The 12,388-nt window shown below is 41.4% G+C and overlaps 1 protein-coding gene across 1 annotated transcript; it reads left to right on the forward strand.

The window, feature by feature from the left end:
- The first annotated feature begins 617 nt into the window (after positions 1-617).
- On the forward strand, positions 618-12,108 carry LOC134644095 (protein FAM171B-like). Its single transcript, XM_063496801.1, has 8 exons — positions 618-927; positions 6,334-6,567; positions 7,195-7,287; positions 7,379-7,537; positions 9,023-9,193; positions 9,307-9,423; positions 9,627-9,747; positions 10,864-12,108. The coding sequence occupies exons 1-8, from the start codon at positions 747-749 to the stop codon at positions 11,750-11,752; spliced, it is 1,965 nt and encodes a 654-aa protein (XP_063352871.1). The 5' UTR covers positions 618-746; the 3' UTR covers positions 11,753-12,108.
- The last annotated feature ends 280 nt before the right edge of the window (positions 12,109-12,388 follow it).

Genomic DNA, 12,388 nt, shown 5'->3' on the forward strand with positions numbered 1-12,388 from the left:
TTGGTCTGTGCTAATGAAGCTCATCTGTCAGTGCAAATCAACGCATTTGGTCCATTTCATGTTTTTAGTTTTTATGTCTTGTTGAAAATTTTTACATAAGGTTAAAATATAGTACTTGCACTAACAGCAATAATGCTAGCAATATTAATAATGATGACATGCATAAAAGAAAAGTTTGAAAAGTGCATCAGAATAAAAAGAAATATAAATAAAAGAGAAAAACATTTTTCACATCAGTGCTTATAGAATTAATACAGTCCGAGTAAAAGTTAAATAAAACAAATAAAAACTATTTTATTTATTTTATTAAACTCTTACTATTATTGTTAATTCAAAAACAATATGCTTTGTTTTATAATATTTAGAAATATCTCGGATTAATAATGTGCTTTACATTAAATAAATAAATAAATAAATAAATAAATAAATAATGATAAAAAAATAATTTTAAAAAACCCTTGGAAAAAAATAATGTCAGTCAAAGTTTATAAGAACTGATTTGCAAAAAAAATAAAAATATATCGGGTAGAATAAGTGGAATAAAAAACAGAATTAAACCCGTTAAATTAGATGGATGGATAGATGGAGCGGCTCTCGGTGGCAGGGGGCGGAGTTTCCTGCGCTGTTTGAAGGGTGGCTCACAGAAAAGTAGTTGGGATGGCAGCGGAGTGAGCATCTTTGTTCTTGTGTACTTTGTAGATGAAACCTGGACCTGCGGTGAGTAAAAACGAGGCTCTTTGAAAGTCATGCGCCTGCTGCTTTGCATGTCTCTGCTGTGCTCGCTGGTTTTATGCGGCCGTGGAAGGGCTGAGTTCACTCCGGCTGCGGGACACCCTCTGCATGCCGATGATGGGAACTTTTCAAACCAGGATCCCAGGAAACAAGAGCCCTTTCAACTCCAACAGCAAGCGCTGGAGCCCAGGCCAGGTTGGTGTAACGTCGATTTAAAGTTTACACTCTGTCCTCTGTTAAATGTTTGAGGAGCAAATGAACTGCAGTACATCCTGAGAACGTAATCGGTGTTTTTAACAGTTCTTTTTATATATTTATGCTCCATCCATCTTCCCCAAAAGGCTGCGAGTACCATATTATAGACTAAGAAATCTTTATTGAGCCGGCTTAGACCATCTGTATGAGGATTTTCTCACAAATCTGCAGATCTGCTCATGAGCAATAAGTGATGTTGGATCTTCCTGCTGCCAACTCATGAGTAAGGTGTCTCCATCTGTCTCCTTTTAGCGCATTGCCACCACCAGGCACAAATTTGATCATTTTGCGTGCACATTATTTACAACATTATGACAGTATTAACATATTAAAGTGTTCTGGGATTTGGCCAAAAAGCGTGTCAAACACATGCTTGGAATACAGCTCAGACGGCTCTCGATATCAGCTCAGTCTAGATTATAATTCCATGCAAATCATCTGCTGGCGCTACAGCAGACTCATTCTTCTTTTTAACTTGTTCAATTTGTCTCCAGCTGATCTGTTTTAATTCACGACATTTAAGTGAGAATCTGCTTTTGGAAGCTTGTCTGTTCTTCTCCCTCGCTCGCAGACACGCTTGAGCTTTTCGTGACAGACTTTCTGCTTCCAGAGGAGCTGAAAGAGGGATTTGTGACCTCGCTCTTATCAACTGATTTCATGACTTATTCATGCTGATGTAGGAGTGCATTACCATCACATGATCCCCCGGTCTGTGTTGTTGACTACAGCACTTGGAAATGTACCCAAGCATGCTGTCGTCTCTGGCCATCCCTCCCCCCGTCTGCAGGCCTGCAGCTGAGTCCTGACAAAACCACGTCCTCTTAGCTTCCCTGTCCCTTCAGTTCCAAGTAAACTCTCAGGGGGAACAAATGCCCACTTTCCACTTGAGTTAAAAACAAAACACCCCCCCACCCCCCACCCCCACAAATACAGATGGCCTCTTCACCCACACTGAGATTAACGTCTTCATTGTTGTTCCCTTCAGAACGAGCAGATCGGCAGACTTAACGATTTAATCATTCGGCCTCGGGGAACGTTGTAATTATTTGACAAACATGACCATTTTAGGACATCAGCCCCTACTTCACTAACCAACCCCCAACCTCCAATGTGATCTTTTTTTTTAAATGTCTTAAACCTTTCTTCGGTTTGATATTGCCGACTTATGCTTGTTGTACCCCACATATTAAAAAGGTTTAGTTGTGTTGTCGTCCATCAGTGGAATATATGGCCTAATTCCAACACATATACAGACAAATGTGGGGGAGGGGGGGCCACAAGAGATAAGTCCCTGTGGGACCATCTGTCTGGTCCGAAAACTGACCAGTCAACATGTTTGCGTTCCTTCCTGTGGATCTCTGATTGTTGTTTTCATGTCTGATAAAAAGAAAAAGGTGATAATGTGGTGATGCGTGTCAGCATTTAGCCACAGACAGAGTTTTCAGTCATTATCGCCCACTTTAATATTTCACTTCAAATATGCACATATTTATCAAGTAAAGCTTTGTGGAATTCTTTATTACTTTTCCATGGAGGATGATAACACCATTCCAGCCACATTGTACACACAATATGGAATCCATTTCTCATCTGCACTCACTGACCTCAGACGGCCCACTTCATAAACCTGGTTCAGTTCGCCAAATGGGGAGATTATAGTAATCTGGCACGAAGCACCTCCACTACAGATTTAGTGACCCCCTTCTGTTATGCTTGGCCACTAAGGCGGAACACACGTGAAGCGGAGGCTGCCTCTCCCAACACAAACCTCCTCGTGTCCATCTGCACTGGTGTAAGTATCTTGGTGGGTTGATGATAAAACAGCCAAATGGACATGTTTGTTTCTCATTGTGGCTGAAAATAAGGAGCTCCGGGCATTTGTCTGCCTCTGATCAAAGAGAATTGTTCGGGGCAGTGATATGGCTTGATGTGGTTATCTGGCTTTGGCACTTGGTGAAACACTGGGAAAGCTGGTCGCATAAAGCTTCATGAGTTTGCAGTAAACCTTTGGCAGCTCCTTTGGAAGCAGGATTATAAGCAATCAAAGCAGCAGCGATTTCATCCGCTGCTGCTGTCAGAGTGGTTTTGTCACCATTAGAGAAAGATGCTTATGGCATTGGATCGCTGCTGTGGCAGTAAGCAACACTTAGCCATTAATAAAAAGTGTTATGAAGGCATTTTCATGAGCTCATGGTGAAAAATAACTACAGAACTGATGATGATCCAGCTGTTGAGATTTACGGCTCCCCAGACTCACTTTCCCAGCTACGCCAGAGGTGCAGCTCAGTTGACAGTGTTTATTACAGTGCATAAGGTGAAGGAAGCTAATGTAGCTCTTACCACAGTGTTGCATCTGTACACAATAAGCTCTTGGCATGGAGCATTTTCCTTTTCAGCGGCTTTATTTTATTTGATATGGGTCACTGGGCTCAGATGTTTACAGCTATTCTGTGCAATCATTCGTTTGATTTCTTTTTCTTCAGTAAATATGTGCCGCTTTATCCTCGTGCTTTGTAAGCTACCGTGACAGAAAGATGGATCCACAGATTTTTTTTACTCCATTGATCCACTGCTTGTGTTTGGACTGCTGAACTTTGCTGTGGAAAAAGTCACAATTTAAAGACACATTAATTGATTTTTTTTGCCACTTAGCAAAATACGATATGAGCATTAGCACCTAGCTGGCTTTTTACGCGCTCAACTCTGATATTCAACTGAAAGGCTGAGGTACCTGACACGTGTTACTCCAACTCCTATAGAACATAATTGTGAGGAAACGCAGGAGTGAGGACCCACATACAGGAAGCAAACTTAAAACCAAAAGTGAGCTGTTTTATTTGGGATGATGCAGACTCCACTATAGAGTCCAAAATGAAATCCAAAATGAGAATACAAAGAAGAAATCAGGTAGGGTGCTCAGCACACACTGTTCACTGAGGGGACTGAGGGGAGGGTAGGACTATTTATACACAAAGTGATAATCACACAGGCGTAGATAATTCGAGACAGAAAATAAGGCTCGAAATCAGGCACCATGGCAGATATGTGGATCTGTAACAGCTCAATAGGTAGTAGCAAACTTTGTCTGCTGTTTGGTGACGAGCAGAGCTGCAGTGTGCAGCGCTTCATAGAATCTTCTGAAACCATGTCCACTGGAGGGGAAGACACCAAAGTCTACAATATGTAAATAATTAAATCTAACAAAATGCATTGGATTTTCTGTGCCAGATATTTATTTTAGCACTATCCGGTTAATGTTAGCTATATGCTAGTGAGTTACTGTAGGTAAAGAAATTGCTAATAAAAAAAAATTTACTCTGAACTTTGTGAATTGTCCACATTTTCCTGCAATAAAAATCACCAAGCTTCTTTCAAAATGATTAACTTATACAAATGCAGTAGTTTAAAATTGAAATATATATATTTAATTTATTAGTGGCTGCACATACAGACACATGACATGGTTTTTCTGTACCCACTATCAGAAAGATATTTAAAGTGCATGACCACACTGCAGCCCAGACCATAGACTGTATATAAAAGATGGCTGTAGCTTCCCAATCTCAAATGCAAAGTCCATTCCGTTTTCCAGCGGGGGGGAAGATGGTAAAAAGACAAGAATCTGAGTGCCTTGGGCTGTTTTGATCTGTGCCATCAGTGCACACTTCACTGGGAAAATCATCAAGTTCATTTTGAAAGTCATGGTGCCCCCTTAGGATAAAAAAAGGATTACTAAGCAACTGATGTCTGTGTAAGTGACAAATAGCTTCAGAAGCCACAATAGTGACAGCAAAAATGCTGAATTTGAGTCTTGACAGCAGGACTTTTACCAGGACTAACCAATGGACTACATCATTTGGGCGCATGCACATGCAGCGACCGGCAGTGAATGAGAGCTTGGCGTCGGAGTCACCTTAATTAAAGGTCAGAAAATAGAGCAAGTGCAATCATATAAATATCTTGGCACCATAATCAATGAAAAACTGAACTTTGATCAGAATTGCAAATCAGTTTGTAAAAAGGGTCACCAGCACCTTTACTGCCTCAGGAAACTTGCTCATTTCCACATTGACCCAAAAAATGTAACTTTGTTTTATCATTCTTTTATTGAGTCTGTTTTATCCTTTTGTTTGGTGGCATGGTTCGGTCAGACCTCTGTCACAGAGAAAAACTCACTGAATCAGATAGTGAGATGGTCCAGTCATCTGATAGGTGAGCCACAATCTTGTTTAGCGATGGCTTTATCAATCCTTAAAAATGGTTCCCATCCTCTACGGGGTGAATTTCAGCTTCTTTCCTCAGGATGGAGGTTTCTATTTCCAAGATGCAGGACAAAGCGTTATAAAAACAGCTTTGTCCCTTTATCTGTTACTCAATTAAATAAGAACTGTTTTTGTTTTCGATTCGAAACGTTAAATTACTATATATGTGCTACAGTGAGGTTTATTATTTATTAGGTTTTCTTCTCCAGGGTGGGCGGGGCTTTATCAAGCTCTCTCTCTAAACATGACCTTATGTGCACAGCTACGTATTGAGGATTTAAAACAAAAATACACAGCTAAAAGAGGCTAAAATACTCTAATCTAATCGTGTTATGGATTTGATCCAATGCTTAAATAAATATTTTGATTAGTGTAGCTTAATGCATCCTTTAGTCAGTGATTCTTGTTTGGCTGTGATGGATTACTGAGTATTTTGTATTGTTATGCAACACATTGCCCCTCAGAAGTCTCCATTAACCTTTTTATTGGGCCTCGGTGTTCAGTGTGAAAGTGGCTAATTGGGTAAGGTGCCTAAATGGGATTCTGTGGCTGCTGCTTGAAACATTTAATGATTAGGAGACTCTCACGAGAATTACAGTATTGAAAATATGTACCCTAGGCAGCTGTCTGCATGCTGATGTGGCAAAATGTTGCCGTGACTGCATACTTTGCTGGACTAATTGCCCACTTTCAACATTAGCATTTGTGTCCCCATCTCTACAATCCACTGGGATTAATTGATTGATGCCCTCGAGGGATTCTGTAAACGAATTTTCTTGTTGTTTTGTCAGTAATGTCTCGTCCAGGTTAATTAGCACTGCAGCCACCTTTGTTCTGCTAAAATATTAAAGCTCAGTATTTGAAGCTTTTAATGTTCATGGAGCTTAAAATGTTACATTTTGTTGAGAGAATATCAGAAGCTTGCTCATTCAGGTGCTTTAGTGATGCACTCTTACATATTTCTACCACCTCATCATAACTTGTATAAACTTGCAGATGTAAACTGTCACGTTTGGCAGAGCTGCAGCCATTACTATGCTCCCATCATTTTGTGAACCTGTAGTTATCGGCATTCTTTCCCCAGGTTCTACCTTCAGCTTGAAGGTCCAGGTGAATGATGTGTTGAGTCGTCAGTACCTGAGCCAGGCAGTGGTGGAGGTCTACGTCAACTACACCAAGACCAAAACAGCTCTTTCTGGGGAGGATGGCGGGGTCTTGCTTCACGTACCTTACCACACTGGGATGCTTCTCACAGTTGTGGCCTGCCGTGATGGCTACATTTGCACACTGCTGCCTTGTAAAACCGACAAAATGCCAAGTATGTCATCTGTTCAGGGTGTTTGCACATTGTGTGGATGGTTTTTTTCCCCATGCTAGCTCTCATTTTGAAATTTAGCTCAGCTCAAACCATTTATTCTTTCGTTAGAGCTGAATGTCACATGTTTACACCAGCACTGCAGAGAGAGAAGAGAATTGTGGGTTTTTTATTTCATCATGAAAAGCAACCAGGGAAAACACTGATTTATGCGCACTTCTTTCCGAACGTTCTCTGTTTGTGCAAGGCCAAACGTTCCTCCACCTTTCTTGCATTTGACACCTAATTAGCTTTTCCTGGCTGTTGCAATCTGTCCGGGATTATTTTCTGACCCACATCTGGAGCGTTTGCTTCTTTTGCTCCTCTTCCACATTCAATGCTACATTTTTCCTTTTAACTAAAGCTTTGAATTGAAACCTCTTTAAACCTGAGCTATTGTTGCTGTAAGCCTCTTCCAGAAAAAGGCTTTTCCTTTTGCTTGTATCGTTTGAGGGGACAGTATTAGAATTGAAAAAAAAAAACCAAAAAAAAAACCAACCCCACACTGCCATCTAGTGGAAGAAAAGTAAACCATAGTGCGCTAATGCTAATTTGGGTTCTTTCCTCCTTTTCTCTTTGTCACTGCTGTAGTATTTTCATCAGTGACATTATCACTTCAGTGTCTGAATCAAGGGAACATCTGGCTTTTTGAGGATTCTGTCCTGATCACTGGGAGAACATCTGGTACTGTATAAGCTGTTAAAGTCACTGATGCTCTTGCTCTCTGTGATTGGGAAATGTAATGTCCTGACAAATGTTTTCTATCATTTTGCAGATGCTTCATCCCACCCTGTCGTCAGTTTTCCTAAAACCCTGCTGAACTTGACACACAGCAGTAATATCACCTCTGTTAAAGCCTTCCTGACCATTCCCAGGCTGACGTCAGAGCAGGGGGGCTTCCTGGACACTCGAGGCATCATGAGCAGTAGATCTGGTATTTAGATGTATTTTTTGTTCTGCAAAAGCATGAATATTAGGTTGTAGTCAGAGTTACCAGGTGTCTCACAGGTGCACTGCATTCATTCCTTTTTCCGTTATACTTCATAATGTCTGCATTTGGGGGCAGCGAGGTGGTGCAGTGATTAACGGTGCTTCACAGCAAGAAGGTCCCGGGTTTAAACCCAGCAGTGGCTGGAGTCTCTTTGTGGAGTGTGCATGTTCTCTGCAGGTACTCGGGCTTCCTCCCATGAGGTTAGGTTCATTCTAAACCAACCATAGGTGTGAATTTGAGCCTGACTGCTGGTCCAGCTCTCTGTGGTAAATGGACTGCTTCTTTTACAGCACTTTTCTACCATGCTTGTGCACTCAAAGCACTTTATACTATGAGTTTCATTGATAGGAGCACATTTTTTTCTATGCCTAAGTGCTTTCTATCTAACATTCACACACATTCACACTCTGAAACCCATCGGGAACAACTCGAGGTTCAGTATCTTTCCAAAAGCATACTTTGGCATTCACACTGGAGCAGCAGTAGACTCCGAGGTGCACCATACGTTTTGCCCCGTGACAGCTGGGAGAAGCTCCAGCCCTCCCTTTGACCCTGGATGGAAATTTTGTTGATTAATTTAAAAAGTCACTTCCTTTTTCTGCCTACGCTATGACCAGTGTGGAAAATTGTCACCACAATGTCACAAGCTATGCAGAAACTAAACAGAAAATGAAATGCAGCTCCAACAAAGGCCGGGAAACTACTTTGAACTGGGTGTAGTCGGCGGGAGGTGATTGATCGAGTTTCCTTGACAGTTATTTTTTAATTTTGTGTTGCGGAAAAAGTGATGTGAAGTGACACAGTACTGCACATGTGAGCCTAAAAAGAAACGTGTGATCTAAAAAGACGTCGGATGCTGATCTGTGGATGCACTCCCACTGAAACCCACAGATGATTAGCAGACAGGCAGAACGGCAGCTGAAATGAAAGTAACAGCGTGAAGAAGTACTGGGGCACAAAAAGGGAATACATGAGTACAAGAAGAGCCGCACAAGAACATAAAAACAAACTTTCTGCTTGTCACATATATTTTTTGAGGGAGTTGTTGAAATTGCCTTAAAACTTAATTTATTTTCCTTCACATGCTGAACTTTGGCGCCATCTTGTGGTTCTAAAGACATAAATACACATGTAATTTAGTCTTGAAGCAGCTTTAAGGCCTCAGAAACTACACAGTCACATCAGTTTTGAATGGGTAACAATTATTTATAAATTCTATACAGACTCACTGTAACAAACTCGTTTAACCAGAAAGTTTAAGCAGTACTAAACTAGTGTGATACAGCTGTGGTACTGTTGTTTAGTTTTAATAAAGTATTTTTACCTAAAAATTTTATTCAAGAAAAGAAAAAAAAGCTGTGGGAGCTGAATTTGCCCAGGGCACATAATAACCTGCTCTTCTCTTACACATTTTCTAATGTCCTCTAGGATATGTCAGTGTGGAGTTGAGCCCAGTGGCGGCTGTTAGCGTGCAGCTTTTCTCAGAAGACACGGAGTTACATGTGACTGGGCCCGTGCAGATGAACCTCAACATTCCCGACAACTTGGGACTTCAGTCTTCGAGTGTTATTCCAGCCTGGTTCTTTAACCGGACCACTGGTGAGTAGAAATCATAATCACACACATACTAACCCCCCACTCATCTGATAAGTCATTAACATAAGTTTGAGAAAAGAGGATATAAGTGTAAAAGGGTTGCTGGGTCTCTTCAGGGGGATGGATGAGAAAAGGATTAGGAAAGGTGACGTCAGTAGATGGAAGACTCGTGTGGACATTCACAGCTCCTCATCTCGGCTACTGGATTGCAGCACCTGTTTCATCTAACAGAGGTAAAAGTCACTTTTAGCAATACAGAGTTTCATATATTTTCTGCACTGGAATAATTAATAAAATTGGATTTTATGATTGTATAAATTTCATTATTCACAACCTTGGAAGGCAGCGACTAATATTACATATTATTACATATTTTATCATATTTTATGTTTTCTATTCTGGACTCTCTAAAAGTCCTCCCTCTGATCTTCTTCAGGTTTCTTTGAACTTGCCATTCCCATTGACTTCATCATACGGCATTCCTTTTTCCTGATGGTTCTCTTTGGAGGGATACTCGTTATTATCATCTCTCTTCTGGTTGGGTTATGTTATTGCAGGTAAAAAGAAAAGAGAAAAAATACTTTTATACTAAACTACACCAGATCCAACTACAGCATTAGAGCCACCTGCCATATACTGTGTAGGAGCCACCTGCGCCACCACATCAGCTCTGACCTACTGAGATGTGGACCTGAAACCTGTGGCGAAGTCCTTTAATGCCTAGTATCAGGATGTTTGCAGTGGGTCATTTGAGTCCTGCAGGTTTTCATGTGGGAACTCTGTGGATCAGAGTTGCTCTGGGTCAGTGCTTTGTGCTCTTCGATGGGATTTTGCGATGTAGCAGAATCCTTTAGTCCTTTATTTTCACAATAGGGAGATCTAAGACAGGGGTGGGCAACTCCAGGCCTCAAGGGCTGGTGTCCTGCAGGTTTTCGATATCATCCTGGGTCACCACACCTGAATCAAATGACTAGTTCATTACCAGGGCTCTGGAGAACTTTTGAGACATGTTGAGAAGTTAATTTAGCCATTTAAATCAGTTGTGTTGGATCAAGGACACATCTAAAACCTGCAGTACATCAACTCTTGAGGCCTGGAGTTCTGACAAAGCATCCCAGTTTGGCCCACTGAACTGCTTTACTTTTGTTAATAATGACAATGTTATGACAAAGGAGTGAAAATGGCTGGAATGTTAAAATATTCTTAGACTTAGACAAACTCCCTGAATCATAAAGATATGAAAAATAGTTTACTTACAGCAACTCTGCTGTCATGTCATGCACATTGCAATTACCTGATCATAGTGACCAGAAGAAAAACCTTCACACAAAGGCTCACTAATTCAAAACTGCTGTCCAATCTCTAACTTTCAGTATAACCGTGTCCTAAATGGGCTATCACTTAAAAGTCACAATATACTTTTAAGTGAATATTTCACTGAAAATCCTCTATCAAATATTCATACTGTGGTCATGTAGCATCACCCAGCTCTGCATAATACAGGTAATGACACGTGTATCATAAATCTTTGCCCTTTACACACTTGCTGGGCTCAATAGGACTATCAGGGACGAGCTGTTGATAGTTTTCTGTGGCGTATTCCTTTAAAGAATCAAAAATTAATCTTAAATTTACCCAAATAATCATTTAATAATGTCCTGGTTTACCTGCAGGTGTTCCTCTGGTGAAACTAAAGCAGCGAAGGTCCTACCAGTGACGAAAAAAGACCAAAATACTTCGACCTGTGATGATGATCTCTTTGAAGTATCTTCAAGGAAAGCTTCTCATTCACAGGAACAGCAACCTGAAGAAAAGGGGGACAGTAGACACAATGCTTCTTTCATAGCCAACACCAGTGCTGTGGCCATTATGCTGGAAAATGATCTGAACACGGACCTGAACGATCTAACGTGTTCACACAAAGCCTCAGAACAAAGAGTTTCAGTATCTCTGACAGATAATTTGTTTTTCTACAACCAGCCTGTTGCAATTCTTCACACTCCAGCTTTCTTCCATTTAGAGGAGCAACCAGAGCAGGCCCAGTGGAGCAAGTCAGCCACCCTGCCCCGTGCAGGGGCTTCAAATGGTGCCGCCACAGAGCCTTTGAGTAAAGAAAACTTCACCCAGACACAGACAAAAGGTCCATCTGAGACCCAGAACCAGGCAGCAGAAACTGAAGACAAGCTTGGAGCTTCAGGTGGCTCCCAGACAGCAACCTCCACCAATACAACCAGGCTCCCAGAGTCAGTGTCAGTGCCCGGGACATTACATAAAATCTTGGACAGCAGGCACTCGGTGCACGGACAATCCAAAATCTCCTCACTTCAGCCTCCTCGGGCCTGGTTCGTCTCACTGGAGGGCAAGCCCGCAGCTGAGATCCATTACGCTGTGACTGAGCAGCAGAGGAGACGGAGACCAGTCGAGAGTCGAGAGACCAGTTTAGACTCTGGGGTGGACATGAGTGAACTGAACCAGACGTCTGGCAGGAGGGCAGTAACGCTGGAGCGAAACGCTACTTTTGTCAAAAGCACATCGAGCAGTAAACATACGTCTGCACAGTGACTCATCTCTAACAGCCTTATTACCCACAGCGCTCCAAATTTGTTAATAAACAGCATCATGTTTGTATCACAGGGACTATGTTATTCATGAGATTCAGTGCATTTCTGCCATAAGACCTCATAATGTCTGCATTTCAGCTACTGTACATCTAGAAGGGTCCACATTTCACAACAGAGCATATGGACTTGGTGATCGTTCCCTGTGGATGTAACAATACGTGTGCTTTTAACAGCTTCTAACGTGTATGCACTCAAAGACTAATGTATAATATTATAGTAAGATGTTGTATATTCATTTATTTTGTGTTACATATTTCTGTTTTCATGTAAATTGCTAATATGATATAAAATACCTGACCCTGGTGATGTTTAAAAGATTTTGTTTGAAAAATACATCCATCCATTTTTTTCTACTTATTCAAGTCACAGTGATGTGGAAGAAGCTGTTAGAGAAAGAGGTGGGGTAAACCCAGGACAGGTCACTAATCAGTCTCAGCACTAACACAGAGACAGACAAACATTCACACTCTCAGCCTGGTCAGGATCACCAGTGGACCAAACCCCATGTTTGGACTGTGGGAGGAACCCATGTACCAAAAAGACAAGCCAGATCTCTCACAGACAGGCTCCAGGCTGG

This window comes from Pelmatolapia mariae, linkage group LG16_19, assembly GCF_036321145.2.
Source record: "Pelmatolapia mariae isolate MD_Pm_ZW linkage group LG16_19, Pm_UMD_F_2, whole genome shotgun sequence".
Lineage (NCBI taxonomy): Eukaryota > Metazoa > Chordata > Actinopteri > Cichliformes > Cichlidae > Pelmatolapia > Pelmatolapia mariae.